Genomic DNA, 19890 nt, shown 5'->3' with positions numbered 1-19890 from the left:
TACGTAGCGTAACTGAGTCCTTGGTAAAAACTGTGAAAGATGGTGTTGCCATTAACGTTGCCAGTTCACTGACCCTGTGGGCGGATGTAATGACCAACAAGAACAGCACTTTGGTATTGAGCATTGGTAACGAAGTGGTGGCTAGAGGCTCAAAAGGCGGCTACATTAATGCATCAAGTACCAGATCCAAACTCCAAGCAGGAGAATGGGCTTTCACGGAGGTTTAAGATTAGCTATCCCCTTAAGCAGCCTTTTTGTCATAGGGTGAGTAAATACTGAATGACCTCCGATGGTGGAATGGAAGGCGGTAATTGCAGAGAGGTGAACCCGTAGGGTAGACATCGAGAGACCCGACTGGTGCAAAGATAGAATATAGTCAAGGATCCTATGCATTGGTGCAGAATGTGGTTGAATTTCAATTTCGCCACACCAAACCACAAATCTCTTCCATTTTGCCACATAAGAGCTTCTTGTGGTTTGCCTCCTGCTGTTCAACAATACAGTCTTTACCGCTTCTGAGCAGAGTTGCTCATCTACCCCGAACCACTTATGAACCACGCTGTCAGGTGAAGGTTCTCTGGTTTGGAGTGAAACAGTAATTCCTGGTTCTGGGAGAGGAGGTCTGGGAGGAGAGGTAAGGGGAGTGATGGTAATCGGGACATTCTATGGAGGAACAGATACCACGGTTGTCTTGCCCAGGCTGGTGCTAGAAGAATGACGTGGGCTGAATCCTCTCTGATTTTCTGAATTACTCTCGGGATCAGTACTGTCAGTGGGAATGCATAGTGTAGAGTTGCCATCCAAAGGGCTAGTAATGCATCGCCCAGAGAGTCCTTTCCCATGCCTCCTCTGGAACAATAAAGGTGAAATTTTTTGTTCTTGTAGGTCGTGAAGAGGTCTACTTGTGGTATCCCCCAGGACCAGAAAATGTCTTCCAAGACATTGGGACAAATCTCCCACTCATGATCCTGAGGAAAAATTCTGCTCAGAGCATCTGCCGTGACATTGCTCGTACCCAGTAAGTATGATGCTATCAGAGTAGTACTGTTCCTTATACACCAGTTCCATAGGTGGACTGCTTGTGCACATAATCGGCGTGAGCGTGCTCCTCCCTGCCGATTGATGTAGTACATAGCTGCTATGTTGTCCGTAAGTACGCAGACGGTTGCTCCAGTGATAAGTGAATGGAAATGCTTGTAGGCGAGAAACACAGCCTTCAGCTCTAGGAGGTTGATATGGGAGAGGGCCTCCGGTGTGGACCATCTGCCCTGTACAGACAGACCTTTGATGTGCGCTCCCCACCCCAAGAGAGAGGTATCCGTAGTCAACTGGATCAACGGTTGCTGGCATTTGAACGGAACTCCTGCTAGCAGATTTCTTGGACGCAACCACCAACCCAGAGATCTGTGAACTAGAGGAGTAATAGTTACTACTTTGTACATGGAATGTTTCACCTGGGATGTACACAGAAGTCAACCAATGCTGAAGGCAATGGAAATGAAGTCTGGCATGCTGAACCACAAAAGTGGTAGTGGCCATATGGCCCATAAGGCGGAGACAGGTAAGTACCGTAAGCGTAGGCGCCTGGATGACTACTGTGGCCAGATCGTGTAAAAGTTGGAAGCGCTCCTGAGGTAAGTATGCACGGGCTGTGATGGAATCGAGGCGTGTGCCTATGAAATGTATAGCCTGTGTGGGATCCGGCGAAGACTTCTTCTCGTTGATTATGAGGCCAAGCGAGAGAAATGTCTATCTAACCAGCATCACCATGTGTTGGACTTCTTGACTGGATCTGCCCTTTATGAGGCAGTCGTCCAAATACAGAAATATGATCACCTTTCTGCGTCACAAGTGAGCTGCTACTACCGCCAGAGTTTTTGAAAACATCCTGGGGGCAGACGCAAGTCCAAACGGTAGCACTCGATACTGGAAATGTTTGTTGCCGATAGTGAAACGGAGAAAACGCCTGTGAGCTGGGTGTATGGCTATATGGAAGTAGGCGTCTTGTAGATCGAGGGCTGCAAACCAATCGTCCTTCTCTAGTGACGGTAATATCTTGGCAAGGGTCATCATCTTGAACCTTTGACGGCGGAGGTATTTGTTCAATTTTCTGAGGTCGAGGATCGGCCTCCATTCTCCGGTCTTCTTCTCTGTGAGAAAATACCTCGAATAGAAGCCCCTTCCTCTGAACCGGGGGGGTATGGGCTCTATGGCTCCTATGGAGAGCAAACACTGTGCCTCTTCTTTTAAGCGGCTCTCGTGAAAGAGGTCCCTGAAAAGGGGCGGGGTTGTTGGATTTGTGGGTGGTATGGTAGTGAAGGGGATAGTAAGCCCAGATACCACCAGTTGTAATACCCAACGGTCTGATGTAATTGCCGTCCATTGGTCTTGAAAAGTTCGAAGTTGATGGTGAAACAGAGGAATGTTTGTTGGTGTTGTTGTCCCGTCACAGAAGGTAGTCGTTGCAAGCCCTTGACCGAACCATCAAACTTGCTGCTTGGGATTTTGTTGGTTGTTCAAGCAGAATGGTTGGGATTGTTTGCATTGAGGATGCTGTCTTTGGCATGATTGATCTAGGCCTTGCTGCTGATGCTGCTGTTGCCTCTGATAAGGGTAACTATACCGCTTCTGATACGGGTAATACTTCTTGCGTCGAAAGGGAGGTGTATACATTCCCAAAGTGCGGAGCGTCGACCGAGAATCTTTCCCGGAATGGAGGATCTCATTCGTTCTCACTGCAAATAATTTGTTTTTATCAAAGGGGAGATCCTCGACTTTTGCGTGGAGCTCCTTTGGCACTGCCACGGAAGCCAACCAAGAGGAGCGCCTCATTATTATTGCAGTTGCCGTAGTTCGAGCTGCTGTATCCGCCACATGCAAGGAGATCTGCAGACTCGCCCTGGATGCCGTAAAACCCTCCTGCATTAGGGATTTTAAGAGGGGGTGCTTGTTCTCTGGGAGGTATTGGAGCAGCTGAGATATTTTCTCATAATTGTCAAAATTATGGTTCGATAATAGAGCTGTATAATTAGAAATACGCAAAGAAGGGTTGCTGAAGAGTAAACTTTTCTGCCAAATGTGTCCAACTTTTTGATATCCGGTGTAGTCTTATACTGTGGTGCTTTGGCCCGTTGCTGTGCAGCGTCCACCACTAAGGAGTTCAGCTGAGAATGGTTGAAGAGAAATTCCAAGTTCTTGGATGGAACAAAATACCGTCTATCAGCTCTGCGCCAAGTTGGGGCCACCGTAGCTGGTGTCTGCCAAATAGTGTCGGCTACCTCCATAATGGCTTCATCAATAGGAATGGCCACCTTTGCACTCTGCCTGGGGTGCAAATTCTTCAACAGGAGGTGTTGTTTCATTTGAGACTGCGTTATCTGCATTTCCTGGGATTGTGCCTCCCGCTTAAATAAATCCTGAAACTGCTTAAAATTGTCCGATGGGGACGTGTCCGGGGGAAGAACTGCCACATGTGAAGATGAAGGTGAAACGCTAGGAGCTGGGTCTTCAGACTGATGATTGTCCTGCTCAGACAATTGGCCATCTTCCAGGTCTGAGTGACGTGATGTTCCCACTCGGCTGCGTGAGGGGGAAGCCAGGTTCCTGTCACATTGCTGATACGCTGGAGAGTGCCTCGCCAACGGTGGACTGTAGTACAAAGGGCACTGAAAGTCATAGTGACAGGAGTGTGAACATGGTGCGGTTAAGAGGAACTGACAGAGAAGCCGGGTGCGCACGAAGATCAAAGAGCGCGAACGGCGCGAGCTGTATCCTGCGCACGCGCACCTGGCTGGAAACAGCTATACAAACCATCCGAGCTGTGGTGCGGGACGAGCCCGACACCATGAGTGGAGCACCCACGGGGACCACCCGAAGAGGAACCAAAAGTTACTGGTAAGACTCAGGGCATGTCTACATAGCAAAGTTATTTTGAAATAACAGCCCTTATTTCAAAATAACTTTCCTAGCAGCTACACAGCCGAACAGCTATTTCGAAATTAATTCAAAATAGCGGAGTGCTTATTTCGAATTTGGTAAACCTCATCCTAGAGGAATAATGCCAAATTCAAAATAGCTATTTCGAAATAAGTGCTGTGTAGACACTTATTTCGAAATAGGGGGTCTCCAGCCTTCCCAGGATGCACTGGTGGCCATTCATGCCTCAACCAAGAACACTTCTCTCTCTCATTGAGGCAGACAAGCAAGCAGGGAAACCTGAGAACTGGCTGTCCGGGAGGGTCCCTTTAAGCACAGACCTCAGATAGCCTCAGGCAGCAGCTCCACACAGTAGGTCCTGATCTGGTGCCCTGCTGGAACTGGTTTCAGCCAGCCTTAAATGTGATTCAGAGTCCACTCAGTGTGGATGTGCTATTTCGAAATAGCAAAATGCTATTTCGAAATGCATTTTGTATGTTGATGCATTATTTCGAAATAAGCTATTTTGAAATAAGATATTTCAAAATAACACAGTAGTGTAGACATACCCTCAGAGACACTGTATTGAGTACTGTATTGAGTAGGTTTCTTGAATGCTATCAATGTTCTTCTTTTAATATTCATGCCATCTTAGACACCAAGGCTACGTCTATACTGTAGTCTTCTTCCAGAAAAGTTTATGCAAATGAAGTGTGGCAGGGAATATCACCGCACTTCATTTGCATAATTAATTAGCAGCCACTTTTGTGCAAGAGGCTTTTGTGCAAAAAGGAGCTATGTAGACAGCTCCTTTTTGCACAAAAACCCCCTCTTGCTCAAGAGCCATTCTTCCTAATTTTTTCAGGAAGAATGGCTCTTGCGCACGGGGGGTTGCACAAAAAGGAGCCATCTACACAGCTCCTTTTTGTGGAAAAGTGGCTGCTAATTAATTAAGCAAATGAAGCGTGGTGATATTCCAAGCCGCGCTTCATTTGCATAAGCTTTTCCAGAAGAGGGCTACAGTGTAGTAGTAGCCCAAGTGTTGCTCATGATAATAATTCAGCATTTTTCTTTCACAGATAACAGTAATAGCTGAAATCACTAACCTCATTTTAACTTGCCATAAAAGCTGCATTTGTCTTCAAGCTTATGTAAGAACCTAAATGCCAGTTAGCCAGGCTGCTTTCCCCATGATTCTGCGTAATACATATTTATTTTAAATGCCATTTTTGGTAAGTAAATTTTTTTTAGATTTAAACTTTTCATCTCCAAACTATCATAGCAGTGATTCTTAGTGCATGTATCACTGGAAAACAAAACTTCAGTCTATAGGAGAGGTGGGCAATATTTTTTGATGAGGAGGCCACTAAGAATTTGGTAAGTGGCCAAGGGCCACACTCTTCCATATTAATGGAGGAGGTGCACGGTCCTGGTTGGAGTTTGGGTGCAGAAGGGAGCTTGCAGTAAGGGACTAAGGTGCAGGAGAAGCTCTGGGAGGAAGTTTGGATGATGGAGGCAGTTGTGACCTGGGTTAGGAGACTAGGGTGTAGGGGTTTGGGTTGTCACCTTGGGCAAGAAGGGATGTGACCTGGGACAGAGGATTGGGGTGCAGGATCTGGGAGGGGATGTGAGGGCAGGAGGAGGGGCAGAGGGGTTGGGTTGTGACATCGGGCAGGGGATTGGGGTACAGGATCTGGGAGGATATATGGGGACAGAAAGGGGCATAGGATTTGGGTTATGTAGGGTGGGGGGCAAAGGGTTGGGGTATGAGAGACAGGCTCTGATGAAACTTACCTGCTTGATTCCCAGCCAGAAACCTTCTCAAGCAGAACTCCTGCCTGTTCCATCCCCATACTGGCTTCAGAGGCCATGTGGTTTTTGGAACAGATAAGAGCCTGCATGGGGGAGGGTGCTTCCAAAGCTGCCTGTTGACAACAGGCAGCTCTCATTGGCCAGAAATCAGCCAATGGGATTGAGCTGGAAGCAGGAGCAGGAGCAGCACATGAACCCTTTCCTCCCTCTCCTGGGATCACAGCTGTTCAAACAGCTGCACAACAACCCATTTCTCAGCAGCATACATGTGTACGTGGGAGATAGGGGGCAGCAGGGAGTCTGCAGGCTAGATCTGGCAGCATGGTGGGTCGGATCCAGCCCGTAGAAGGTATTTTGCCCAGGCCTGGTCTACAGACATGGGTTTCAAAAAATATCTGGAGTGCTTATACATCTGGAGTGCTTTCACTGACTTGAATGAACTCTGGATCAGACATTGTGTCAGTAAATCAAAGTTCAGAACATTTAAAGTGTTAAAGAACTGTACGTACAAGGAATATGTGCATTCCCATGACTCTATTATATAGGATTCCATCCCATTGATGTTCATCCTTTGTTCCTTCAAGAGTCCCAAGTCACACCAAGAAAGAGCAGATGGTACTTCCTCTGGAGTTCATCAGTGTCATTTTGAGATCTGACATAGGAGTCATTGCAAAACACACAGCACAGAGGCTGTAAGCTGCAATATTGAATATCCAGGCCTTACTGGGTCAGATAGAACAAGCAATAGAAAGAGTCCAGGTTCTGAAATCAAGCCCAAATCTGTCATCGCTTCATAAATAAAAAAAAACCTGACAGCACAGTTTTTCATGCTTCAGCCTTGGTAACTTCTCTGGATCCAACAGGATTATTCCCTCAGCTGCAGTACACTTGTACTCCTTCACAGTTGCACTTTCCTCCTGCTATCGTAGTGTTTCTTAAACTGTGCTCCGTGGCACACCGGTGTGTCGCAGAGAGCAACAGAATTCAAAATAGCCACCCTTAAAGGGGCAGGTGACTTTTTTTTTTTGCTCAACAAAAAAATCCTTGGTGTTCCTCATAAAAAAAATTATTGTTTGGTGTTCCTTGGTCTTAAAAAGTTTAAGAAACACTGTGCTATAACCAACAGGAGTTTGAAATTGACAGGAATTAGATGCCCCTGCTGCAGAGATTGGTTGTAGAGACTGAGGAAGATTTTCCCTTTGCTACTGGGGGAATGTAGGTAAAAGAAGAAAATAAAACCAGGAAAGGATGTTGTAAAGAAATGACGAATGAGCATGTGTGTGACCTTGGGGGAAATGTACACATATGGAAACCAAGCAGAAGAGAAAAGGGGGGAGGGGGGAATTAAGAGTCTCTGTCCATTTTAAATGAAAGACGAAGAAAAACTTTCCTCTATCTCAAAAGATAAATTAAAGAGGTGTAAGCAGGGGCTGAACTGCTGCTTGCTGTCAGCCAGCTGAAAGGAGGGGTGGATGTGCCCACTACAGTTGTTTAGCTCTGCAAGGTAATTAAGTGTTAACTGTTGACATGTAAATACTGCTCAGAAGAGAATCTGAGGTGTGGCTATGTAAATCCCATTCAGCCAGGGCTGATGTAAGGTCAGTGTTGGAATGGAATGTGGAGAAGTGTATATAATTTGGGACTGTTGTGGGGGTAACTAATCATGCTACTCCTAAATGTGGGAACTGTAAAACATGCCACCAGTGCTTGCAGGAGAGATACCACCATCATGGTAAGAGGTCTCGGAAGAACAAGCCTCCCCCCTTCCAGAGTTGAGTGAACAGAGCTGGGGGAAAAGGTTAAAGGGTTTGAGTCAGCCTGCTTCACACCTGCTAGGTGTGAGCTATAAGACTGGCCCAGCCTGCACCTTTCCCCCTTTGTTTTACAGACAGACCTCAAGTAGACTCCCTGAGGAGTCTTTTCTTTTGCTAGTCCAGTGAAAGCTGGATTCATTTGCCAGTCCAGCTGGTGGCTAAAGAGTTGAAATCACAGAGAGCTGAAATCACTGGTTTGGCTGAGAGCCAGACCTATTGCAGCCAGTGAAGTAGTGGTGACCAGTGGTGTGGCGTGGAGCGGCGGCAGGCGAGGAGTGGCGACTGGAGGTGTGGCGTGGAGCGGTGGCAGGCGAGGAGCGGCCATCAGCGGCATGGTGTGGAGCGGTGGCAGGCGAGGAGCGGCCATCAGCGGCATGGTGTGGAGCGGTCGCAGGCGAGTATCAGCGACCAGTGGTGTGGCGTGCAGCGGCGGCAGGCAAGGAACGGCCATCAGCGGCGTGGTGTGGAGCGGCGGCAGGTGCCCAGTGGAGCGTCCAGAGGCGTGAAACGAGACAGCTGGTGGAGCGTGTTGGAGTTTCATATAAGGTGCCCCCTATCTATCCCCCGACCCCCATTTCTACCCAGGTTGGGAGGTGAAACCCTGCAGGTGAACTTTGGGACTCTGGGAGGCACGGACCAGGGACAGAGACCTTTGGGGTGTCGGACTTTTTGGACTTTGGGCGATTCTTGGCTGGGGTGGGGGGTTGGCTCATGTTTGGGGTTTTGAACTCGGTTTGTGGTGTTTTCCCCCAAGTTAATGCCGTATGACTTCTCTTTCTCTTTCATTAAAAGTTTCTTTCCTACACTCAGACTCAGTGCTTGCGAGTGGGGAAGCATTGCCTCTCAGAGGCACCCAGGGGTGCGTGAATTTCCCAGATTACTGGGTGGGGGCTTGAGCCGGTTCTATGTGTGATGGCCCCAAGATATTGAACCCAGCCCTGGTTACTGCCAGGCCTACCCGGCAGAAGGGTTACAGAGGTATGATGTTATTTGCCTTTATTTTTATTTATTTAACAATTTTTAGCAAGAATATAATGTAAGAACAAGAATTCCCATACTAGAATTGACTTACAAAGTACAAACCATTTACTCAATCTCCCATCTGCCTGTGCTCAATTTTGGAGCTGTAAGAGGAAGGTGTAAAACCCTCCAGGATGCATATCAGTAGCACTCCCTCAATTTATACTAGAGGGAATTTGGCCTTTTTTTTTTTTTTTTTTGGCAAGACAAACAGTGCAAGTATTTCCATAGGAGACAGGAGACTCATGTCTCTGTCAAAAAAAATATAATACATTCACCACTTGTCAAATAAAATAAAGCTTCACAGTGTGCTTGGAGGTTAATACTATATATGCATATGTCACTACTGTTCATTCTGATTTGGGATCAGGATGCTCTGTAGCTTTGCTGCTTTCTCTGTCATCTTTTTAAATTTCTTCCAGAGTCAGTCAGTCACCTTGTTATAATAATTATTAACAACAGTGGTTATAGCAGGGGGGTGGGAGGCAGGAATACTAGGTTTAGTTCCCAACTCTAAGAGGGATTGTAGCAGGCTAGAGTGGGGTAAAAACATCCAGAGGAAACAAAAAATTCAAATTTTGATCATCCAATAAAAAAGATAATTATTAATTTTTGGGCTGTGGTCTCATTCTCTCAAATTAAAATGAAATAGTGTTGTTGCAGAGATTGTCTAAAAGGATTTAATTGCATTTGGCATTTGCTGTTTTGGACCACTGTACTAAAGTATCTTGTGTTTTTTCTAAATGTTCTTAGTGCCTGACTCTCATTATCTTCCCCTTATAAATTACAATGTTTCTATCACCACCAGTTTCGGAATGAGAGCCAGAAGAGAAACTTTTAAATATTAGAAATTTTACTTAAAAATTCAAATGATATTAAGGTTTGTATCTGTTTTTATCTCTAGATCTGACCCATACAAAATAATGCTGGTTTTGTCTTCCACTACTACTGTCTGCTATTGCTAATGATGTGTTGATTGTGACTGTCCCCACAAATATGTTTTGTATCTGGTCCCACTAGAAGTTGGAAGAGTGTGATATAATGCATATAGGTACGAAAGTGCCTTTTGATTATATTGAGATAGTTGTGGAAAACCCACGTTCTGCCACTGCAGAGCTATGCAACAGTGAGAAAAGAATTTTTAACAAAAGAAGTCTTGAAAGGGAAGTGGCCTAGGGATGTGAAGGACTAGTTGACTACCCGATAAGCAAATGCTTATCAGATAGTCGACAGGATAGTCGACTAGTCGCTCCACTCCCCCCCACCCACTGCCTCTATCAGACAGAGGCAGCAAAGGGGGGCGGGAAAGAAGAGGGGCATATTTCAAAGTGGCAGCGACGCACAGAGCCCAGGGCCAGCGCTTTGAATGCTGCAGGGAGCCCGGTGTCAGGCTCCCCGTAGCATCCTGGGCTCTACGCAGCATTTCAAAGTGGCAGTGTCGCAGGGACCTGAGGTCAGCTGAGGAATCCCCAGCTGATCCTGGGCTCAAAGCGATGCTGCCACTTAGAAATACTGCAAGGAGCCCGACGCTGGGCTCCCTGTGATATTTCAAAGCAGCAGCATCGTGACACTGCCATTTTCAAGTGTAGCAAAAGCCCTAAGGGTCAGTGGGGGAGTCCCCAGCTGACCCTGAGCTTCAGCGCTTTAATGTTTCAAGTGTTGCAATAGCCCTAAGGCTATTGCTACACTTCAAAGGCAGAGGTGTCCTATCAATTAATTGAATAGTCGATGCAAAAATGCATTGACTATTTAATTAGTCAATTATCTGATACTTCACATCCTTAAAGTGGCCTGGTGTTTTAAAACCTTTTTAAAAATATGCACATGCCCTAAAATTTCTATGAATTTGATGGTATTTAAATCTAATTTTAGAAGCAATATTTGATATAGGGAACTTTTCCTTTTCATTCTCACTACTTGTGTAAACTGGCCTACCAGATTTCAATTTGTACACTGCCATAAAAGGCCATCTTTCTTTTCTTATTTTTTGTTTGTTTGTTTTTAATTGCTAAACCACGTTATGGAACAATGCATTATATGGTTGTTGCTATAGCCGGATGAATCTGGCATTCATATATTTAATGGAAGCATCAAACATATGCATCTGATAATTTTTGCAACTTTGCCTCAAAGACCCAGAAACGTTTATTCCTTCAAGTCTGCCATGCCTAAGGTTAAGTGTTCAGACAGAAGACTGTATTACATTACTGTGAATCACAGTATAGCATTTTATAGCTTAGGCAATCTTCAAATAAGATTTTCATCTAGAAAAATAAGATGAACTTTAGTCTCACAGTGGTGAGAAAGTCTTTCATTAAATGCAATGTGTCAAAAATGTGTCTTTCTTGACCTCCTTAAGAGTGCCCTTAACTTGGGTTATATCCGCTCCTGATTTAATTTTTGCAGTATGTTCCAAATAGGTGACAAATAACTTTTGACTACTCCGTTCAGCATTCTGTCCTCACTAGTAAACCACTATACACGGGGAGACCGCCGGAATATCTCACAATAACCTAAAACACCACAAAAAGCTTGATGTTGCCATCATTCTTTGGGACTGTGACTGGATACCTATATGGACTCCACTGACAATGCAACACTCAGGGCACACAATCCCCAAAACTGGTTCTTTACACCAGTAAAAAAAGAAATTCTGCAGTACCACGCTAGTTAACCAGAAGCCAAAACACAGTCTCTATTAGGCATTCCAATCCTTGGTGACCATCTGGGCAAGCAAGTCTAATATAGTACTAGATTACTGAAAAACCTATTCATCATACATAAAGTTCTACCAATATCAAAGGATCAGACTTTTACCCCTCAGGTCAATATATATTTCAGATATTACTCAAATATACCTTTTCAGCCCACCATTAACTAAAGGTTTATTAAAAAAGAAAAGAAGAGAGTTATTAAATGCTTAAAGAATCATATACATACAAGTGATTTTCAGAGTTTCTAGATCAGGATCACAGCAGTGATGTTAGATCCGCTGACCTGTAAAAGTCTCTCTGGAATCATCTCAAAAGATCAGAATCCAAATGTTGCTGAGATGTCAAGTGTGACAGTCTTTCCATATATTTTCCCAGGTATTCCAAATACAGAAAACTTCCGATAATCCGGCACCTTCAGGACCCAGGGGGTGCCAGATTATCAGATATGCTGGACTATCAGAAGGGGGGGCTATGAGGCGTCTGGGGTGGAGTGGGGGGGATGCGACCCTCGGTGCCGCGGGACCAACCCAGCAGCACCCCAGCTGCTCTGCCCCAGACTTCCTCAAGTCAGCCACTGCTGAAACTGACCAGCGGCTGACTCAGGAAAGCCGAGGGCAGAGCAGCTCCAATTGTCCGGCTGCCCAGAGCACTTCCGGGTTCCAGATGGTGCTGGACCATCAGGAGTGCTGGACCACTGGATGTCGGACCAGTGGAATTTTACTGTAACTACTTGGAAGATCTCAGTGCCACAGCTTAAACTTTTTCTGTTCAAAATTCAGCAGACTACAGGTGAAAGGATCAGGCCTCAGGCTACAGTTTTATATCTGAAGCCTGCTAAGAGTTTTGAGCACAGTTTATGACTGAAGTTTCTTCTTTGTTGAACATATAATATGAACTTCTAAGCATACACCAGTAATTGAGTTACACATCTTAACATAAGACAACTGCTGGTTATACATTACAGGCAGTCCCCGAGTTACGCGGATCCGACTTATGTCGGATCTGCAGTTACGAACGGGGATTTTCTCGCCCCGGAGGACTGGAGCGGTGGGACGCCTGGTCCCGCTGCCCGCCTCCTCCGGGGAGAGAAAAGCTGCTCCCCGTCTCCCCGGTCTGCTGGGGGAGCCAGCAGACCGGGGAGACGGGGAGCAAAGTGGCGGAGGACCCGGGCCGGACCCGCGGCGCTGATCTGGAAGCGCCGCGGGTCCGGCCCGGGTCTTCGGCGGCTTTGCTCAGCGTCTCCCTGGTCTGCAGACCAGGGAGACGCTGAGCAAAGCCGCGGAGGACCCGGGGCCAGACCCGCGGCGCTTCCAGCTGATCTGGAAGCGCCGCGGTCCGGCCCAGGTCCTCCGCTGCTTTGCTCCGCGTCTCCCTGGTCTGCTGGGGGGGGAGGCAGCTAGTGCCCCCCCCCCCAGCAGACCAGGGAGACATGGAGCAAAGCCTGGGGCCTGTGGTAGAGCAGGTGGGGCGCTGCCAGTTGGTCCTGCAGCACCGCTCCTTGGCGCTACTGGACCAACCCGGCAGCACCCCAGCTGCTCTGCCCCAGGCGTCCTGATTCAGCCGCTGCTGATCAGTTTCAGCAGTGGCTGAATCAGGACACCTGGGGCAGAGCAGCTGGGGTGCTGCTGGGTTGCTCCAGTAGCGCCAAGGAGCGGTCGCGCTACTGGACCAACCCAGCAGCACCCGAGCTGCTCTGCCCCAGGCATCCCCAAGTCAGCCACTGCTGAAGCTGACCAGCGGCTGACTACAGGAAGCCCGAGGCAGAGTTGCTCTGCCCCAGGCTTCCTGGAATCAGCTGCTGATCAGTTTCAGCAGCAGCTGACTTGGGGACGCCTGGGGTTCTTAAGTTGAATCTGTATGTAAGTCGGAACTGGTGTCCAGATTCAGCCGCTGTTGAAACTGATCAGTTTCAGCAGCGGCTGAATCTGGATGCCAGTTCCGACTTACATACAGATTCAACTTAAGAACAAACCTATAGTCCCTATCTTGTACGTAACCCGGGGACTGCCTGTATATCATGGATAGATAACCTGAAAACAAGATATGCAATATTATTAATTTATACAGTGTCACATCTTTGATCTAAAGGTTGAGTGAACACAGTTGCATACATAACATAAAGCAATTAAGACATGAAAGAGAATTAACATCTACAAGCTAATTTGGCATTTAACATTATACACGTTAACAAAGACTAATATAGTTAGCATCTACTCTTGGTTTCCATTATTACAAAGCAATAGGTTCACAACTGCTGGTCCAGTACATCTCTTTGAAATGTACATATAAATGAATTGTTCTGATATAACTAATACCTCTTGTTAAATTATGTCGGGTCATACACAGGTTAGCAAGTTGCCAGTGTCATAGAACCTTATATGCCTTTCAACACAAACTTTACTTTTTTCTGGATTTTTACAATTCTTTAGGATATTTTTATATAGAAGATTCACAATATAAAGCACAAGTTGCTGCTTTGCATGCTTAACCACAACATGAGCATCCAGTCTAAATCTTGACCAGCACACTATATACTATTTTGTTATCTAAAATCAGAGTAGGGGCTTGTCTATGCAGAAAATTATTCTAGAATAAAATATGTTGTGAATTTTTTCAGTACCCTGTATTACTATTTCCAAATAAGAGCATCCACACAGGGAGATAACCAGGAATAGTGTTGCAGATTAAATATTTCAGAAAATCTATTCCAGTTTATTTCCCTCAAGATCTAAGAGGATTTGATTTCATAGCTACAAATCTCACAAAGCTATTATTCCCCACATGATAACACCAGCTTTCTCTCATTCTGTTTTTATTTCCAGATCATACAGCAGCAAAAGGAGTACAGGGTTTCCTATACTGCACAAATCTGATGCATACTGATTTAGCTCAGATTCAAATTTGTCACTAGATCCATTCGCAAGCACAGCAATATATCTAGCTTTCTGTATGCATTTCTGAGACATCTCCCTCAGAGACTTTGAAACTGCCCATATAAAGTCTTCCTTATCATGAATATTAACATACTTTCATACAAAACTAAAGTAGTTTTTGGACTGCAAATGTAGAGCATTTAAAATCTCAGTGAACTCTCGACATAGAAAAGAGATCCTTTTTCAATCAAGTTGCCTTACAATCTCAACTGAAAACCGCACTTACCGCCAATGTAGACTCAGTTTTAAGTGGAGTTTCAAGCAAGTTAGCTCAACTTTTTTGGTAACCCTCTACCCTTTTCTTTCCCCCACTATTTTAGATAAGGTCAAAGACCAGAAGGAGCAAAAATGGGTAGTTTTCCCCCCAATCATATTAGCTAAATCGAGTTAATGTGCATGCTAATATGCCTTAATCCATCAGCTATAAAAGGTCCAGCTAGCATGTATTAACCTATGGCTACGTCTACACTGCCAGGTTTTTGTGCAAAAACCCGTGGTGCATACACACCTCAAATGTGCTTTTGCGGAAGTAAATCAACAGTAAAACGGCAGAAGAAAGGGCTTTTTCTGGCATAGATAAACCTCCTTTTACAAGGCATAACTTTTTTTTGTGCTACAGCTATTGTGTAAAAAGGCAAGTGTGAACACTTCAGAAGGGTTTTTTGTGCAAGAAACCCCTACGGGAAAAAGCACAGGAGTTCTGATGGCCATTCTATGAATGGCCATCAGAGCTTTCTTGCACAAGAGCGTCCATGCAGTGCGGACGTTCTCTTGCGCAAGAAGTTTTTGTGCAAAAACTTGCACAAAAGGCTTCTTGCGCAAGAAGCATGTAGTGGAGACAAGGCCCAAAACACTTTTTAATTACATTCAGCTAACACAACTGAAACACATACACTTTTTTCTAATAGGGCCTAAGATTGTATCTGCATTTAACAATTGTGATAGTTGTGTTATATATGTGACAAGCTTTTGCATCTCTTCATATTACATTTTGCAGAATAAATTTGCAACAAAACTTTCTGGGAATAAAGGACAAAATTTTCTATTTTAATACTTTTTAATATGCTCTGGAGCATTCACCTAGCCACATGTACGCATCAATTCTAAAAGGTTTGATCCCAGCTTATAAAGGGACTATCTTTCTCAGAAAGCTTCTGATCCTTTCTACATATTACACAAAACACTTAATCTTCCTGACAAAACCAATGGCCAGTTTTTTATTAATCCTGGAATAGGTGCCTGTATTTGTGTTTCTCACACTCTTTAGCATAGTCATCCGTTCCATATATTTTATTGACCTGCACCTTCACTATTATATCATGCTGATATAGGCTGATGGGTTGCTTTGAGGGGTATATATGTGGGGGGAAGATTTTAGCTAGAAAACCCTGCATGATGTGTTGATGTGTTCCAGACATTTTTGAAATTTTATTTTAATCAAAATCTGCTGGTACAGAGTTTTAAAATGTGTGTTTAAAACAGTGCATACGTTTTTACATTTGCAAGTTAGCTGCTGCTGACAGGACCAGGCAGTTTTTTGCATGGATGCCAAACCATGTGATTTTATTGCAACTCTTGTGATATTTGGCGCTTATCACAAAACCCCTGCTGTGGCAATCAAGTGATTTCATAAGCATCTTAGCTTTCATATTTTTAAGAAGGAAGGTTTTATCCTTTGTATTGTGCATAAAAACTTAAAAATGTGACTTGAATGCACCACAATGGCTCAAAAACCAGAAGGTAAACCTCAAGAACCAAGCATTTAAAAAAATTCTCATGATGTAAAAACATGAGAGGCTATCTCCCACTTTAAAAATCAAATCAAATGTGTTTCCCACAACAACTAATTCTTCAACAGCTCTTTGTTTAATAGACCTTACTCTGGCTTGGTTAGTGCATTACATTCTCTCTTGCTTATGTGGCAGAGAAAAATCATCTTTGAACTGAAGATTTGTCTGTATACTTTATTTATTCTCAAAAGAGTAAACCAAACTGTCTTTTTGGTAAGCTTGCCAGGGTCTACAAAAGGGTTCACAGACTACTATGGTCTGAGTGAAAAATTTAATTTGCCTTTCTGGCAAAGAGAACTTTGAACAGCCTGAATGTATCGAAAAAAACCTAGAATCTTCCCGGTCCTAAAGTTACTATCGATGGCTGATCAAAGCACTAACAGACGATGCCACTGAGGTTGAACCTCAGGCATTCCTCTCAAGGCAATGCTCCCTACACTTATTTGTACGGCTGATATCAGCTAGAATCAACCCTCTAAGCAGCTCCTTTACACTGCTGTGCTCAGCCTCCTCTCCTACCCCGACACTCTTTGCTTCACTCCTATTCTTCCCTCTCCATCCAGCCTCCCTTCTGACCGGCAGCTCGGTGCTTCTCTCCTGATGACACTCGGCCAATAACTCCTCATTCGCTCCCGCGCAGGAGGAAGGGAACTTGACACCGGCTTAGCAGCGCATTGAGCATCTCTCCCTCAGGCTGGAGGGGGAAGAGGATTTCCCCAGTCCACTGCGATCTGTGGCTGGGAGCCGACACTCCTGGGTTCTCTTGCAGCTTTTGACCCGCTGTGGGACTCTGCGCCTCAGTCTAGCCCCCCCGTGCAAAGGGGGCGGGCGCAGGCACTGAACGGCGCTCGCTTGTCATCGCACCAGGCGAGAGACTCCACGTACTAACCTGACCAGGTCGGTCATGCAGGATCCCACCACCACCACCTCAGCCTGACTGGCAGCTGCCATAGCCCGGGACAGAGGCGCAGGGCCAGGCCCTGGGGTGCTGCGCTAGGCTCAGCAGCGGGGCCACCCTTCTGTGAACTTTGACCCGCGCCGGAGCAGCTACTTCCGGAACTTCGTTACCTGCCAACGGGAAAAGGAAGGGGGAGGGGGAGGCAGCTCAGCCCGTCCGACAGATTGAGGTCCTTCGACCCGCCCGAGGTTGTTCCTCTCAAATGCCTGACTGCAGTGTCCCGCCATTATCTCGCTCCTTCCCCTTTCCGCCCCCCATGACCACCCTCTCAACTCCCTGTTCGCTGCGGCACTGGGAGACGGGGATATTCATACAGGCATGTGCACTAGCTCCCTACGGTTACGCTAAATTCTCCTTCCCCCTCCCAAAATCTCGCTCTCGTGCGCCCGGTAACAGCGGACCAGGAGCGCGCACGCCGCAGGCAGGGGGCGCGCCCGTAGGTCAGAGGGTGCCGGGGTAAGGCGCGTGCCTGCGGCTGTTGCCAAGGCTTTTTCTGCTGCCCCGTAGTGATTGCAGGTACCTGGAGGCAGCGCTGGGGAGGGAGCAGCGGGAGTAGCGCCCCCAGCAGGCTGGGATGGGAGCGGGGAACGGGGTAATTGGGCGGGTCTTCTCCCAGGCCTCTCCTTCTGGGGGTATAGATACGGTGGGGAGCTATGGGAGAGGCTGCCCCATGCAGCTTTTATGCTCCACACACCCCTGCCCAGTGTGGATGCAGGAGGGCGCCCAGCATTTTGGACTCCTCTTCCCACCGTTGGCAAGCGAGATCCTGGTGTGAAGGGTTTCACAGTGGGATAGGCAGTGGTTCCTGGTGCACTGGTCTAATCTCAGGCATGGCCTTTGGTGACAACAGGTCTCAGTATTCAACGCACTGTCCTAATCTCAGCTGCTTGTGAGGGTGATGAGTTTCTATATTCAAAGCTGGAGTCTCCAGAAGTGCCTGGTCCTGTTGTTATGTGTATTGCAATGACATCTAGGAGACCCTGAAGTTTACCAGAACCCTACTGTGCTAGGAGCTGTACAAACACCAGGAATAGCTAACCCATGCCACAGAGAGTTTTGCCCTCTAATGTGCAGCCTTGCTTAAAGCAATTGTATTAGATTGCTGTGTTTCCCTTCTGTAATTGATAGGTCCCAGCAGCCATCCTGATAAGAAAATAGATCACTGCTATAGTGTTCTGGTATTCTGTGAAGCAACATCCTGATTCCAGTGGCTTTGTCTAGGATTAGGAGGAATATTGAATGTTGAAGATCTATTATCTCTGCAGTCCCCACACCTTTAAAGTTAGGGGCATGAGCAACAGGCCAGCGCTCCATTTTATGCTCATTAGTGTCAACCTTAGTAACTCTTATTTGGGAACCCCTGGTGTAGTGTTCTGTTTCCTGCGTGCAAATCTGGGATTGTATTGTTCAGTGACATGACACTTTGCAAGCCATCTACATAATAAGCTACAATTCCCATTCTTGCAAAGGAAAGTATGCCAACAAGACCTTGTAAAAGAAGGTGGGAGAGGTAACATAGTGGTCTGGACCAGTGTTTCTCAACTTTTTTTTTATTATAAAGTACTCCTTTTAAAAATAAAATTGTAAGTACCCCCAGTACAAACAGTTTTCAGACACACAATTTTTTTCTACCATTGCAACACAGTTGTTTAAACAACTTAATTGTAGCTGGGCAGGCGATGACAGTTTTGGTTGTAAAAAGTACAAAAATAATAAAATGATGTAAAACTTTTTTTAAAAAATTTAGTTTTCTCCAAATTTCAGTTGTGTTAACGTACCCCCCAGACTTCTCTCAAGTCCCTTTAAGAGTACTCGTCCCACTAGTTGAGAAACACTGGTCTGGACCATATTGCTTATCAGAAGACCACACTGGGACAATGTCAGTTTTTAAATTGTGTGTTATAAAAGATCCTTGAAATGAAGGACATAAGCATGTAGAGTAAATGAGAGGTGGAAATTATAAAATCTGAGATTAAGTAGAAAGGACATTTTAAAGTCATATCAAATACATCTCCCCTGCCAATTTAGAATTCTTTGGTGGTTTCACATGGATTACTATCCATAAAGCTAGTAACCATAATGCTGCATTCATGTTGAAGGAAAGGGTACATTTATATTAGGATCCCTCATGCTGCCTGATGCAGTTCCCACTCATAATTTTCTCATTTATGCATATTGTTTTCTTTTTTCAAATATTCTGTTTTAACTGGTGAAATCTGACTGGTGTGGTCACTTTCATTTTACTTTGGTTAACTCAGTACTATTGGATTTTGTTTACAGTACTATAGAAGAATTAAATTGGGAAAAACATTTGAGTGAATTAAAATTTGACATATTGTAATCATTATATTTTGTGAAATCCTTGCTTACAAAATCTGAATATTATTTGTAAACTTAGTTAATAGTATGTATTGTAAGCATTGTGCAGCATTGATAAAGAGTGCAATAACACACTTGTGTAGTGCAGAAGTAACTGTGGGTCTAAAATAAATGATGTGCTGTACCTTCTAATCAGAAAAGATGAGGAGATTGAGTATGAGCTGTTCACCCTTTATTCTGACAATATCCTTGTATTTTGTGAATCAAAGCTCAAGGGCCTGATCCTGAAACTCATTGTGGAAAGCTTGTAGGTTCAGCTTCAAGTGACCAAAGATTATGTTGGTAACCATAATCAGAAAAAAAAAGATCATCCATATAATACAAAGTCAAAACTGAACTCGCTTCCTTTATTTTATGCAGAAAGATGAATTCTTACATTGTATGAAAATGAGTGAATACTACTATTTTTCTCAACACTTATGTCTGGGTATTTCTATGTTTCTTTCAAAGAGGTTATGGGAACATAGTCCATGCTGTGCAGAAAACAGTCACAGATATTTGTTGTTGTGCGTTCTGGAAATGCCATGAACAATAGCACACTGGCAATTTTAAGAT

At 45.1% G+C, this 19890-nt stretch overlaps 2 protein-coding genes across 7 annotated transcripts in view; one reads left to right on the top strand and one right to left on the bottom strand.

Moving 5' to 3' along the window:
- Positions 1-17201, bottom strand: part of RBKS (ribokinase) — a 129439-nt gene extending 112238 nt beyond the window's left edge. Inside the window, exon 1 of one of the 4 annotated variants that reach the window (XM_075925378.1) lies at positions 17067-17201. Coding sequence is in view for 3 of the 4 variants with exons in the window: in XM_075925375.1 (XP_075781490.1) it covers positions 16518-16624 (107 nt within the window). In the remaining variant the exon portion in view is untranslated. The other 3 variants (XM_075925376.1, XM_075925375.1, XM_075925377.1) reach the window with 3 other exon arrangements.
- BABAM2 (BRISC and BRCA1 A complex member 2) overlaps positions 17058-19890 on the top strand; it is a 308015-nt gene continuing 305182 nt past the window's right edge. The window contains exon 1 of one of the 3 annotated variants that reach the window (XM_025181003.2): positions 17058-17144. The gene's annotated coding sequence lies outside the window, so the exon portion shown is untranslated. Of the gene's footprint in view, positions 17145-17315; positions 17473-19890 lie in introns of those variants that run through there. The other 2 variants (XM_075925373.1, XM_006115618.4) reach the window with 2 other exon arrangements.

The sequence above is a fragment of the Pelodiscus sinensis genome, chromosome 3, assembly GCF_049634645.1.
Source record: "Pelodiscus sinensis isolate JC-2024 chromosome 3, ASM4963464v1, whole genome shotgun sequence".
Lineage (NCBI taxonomy): Eukaryota > Metazoa > Chordata > Testudines > Trionychidae > Pelodiscus > Pelodiscus sinensis.
The sequence above is the reverse complement of the archived record's forward strand: the minus strand, read 5'-3'. Positions and strand labels throughout refer to the sequence as shown.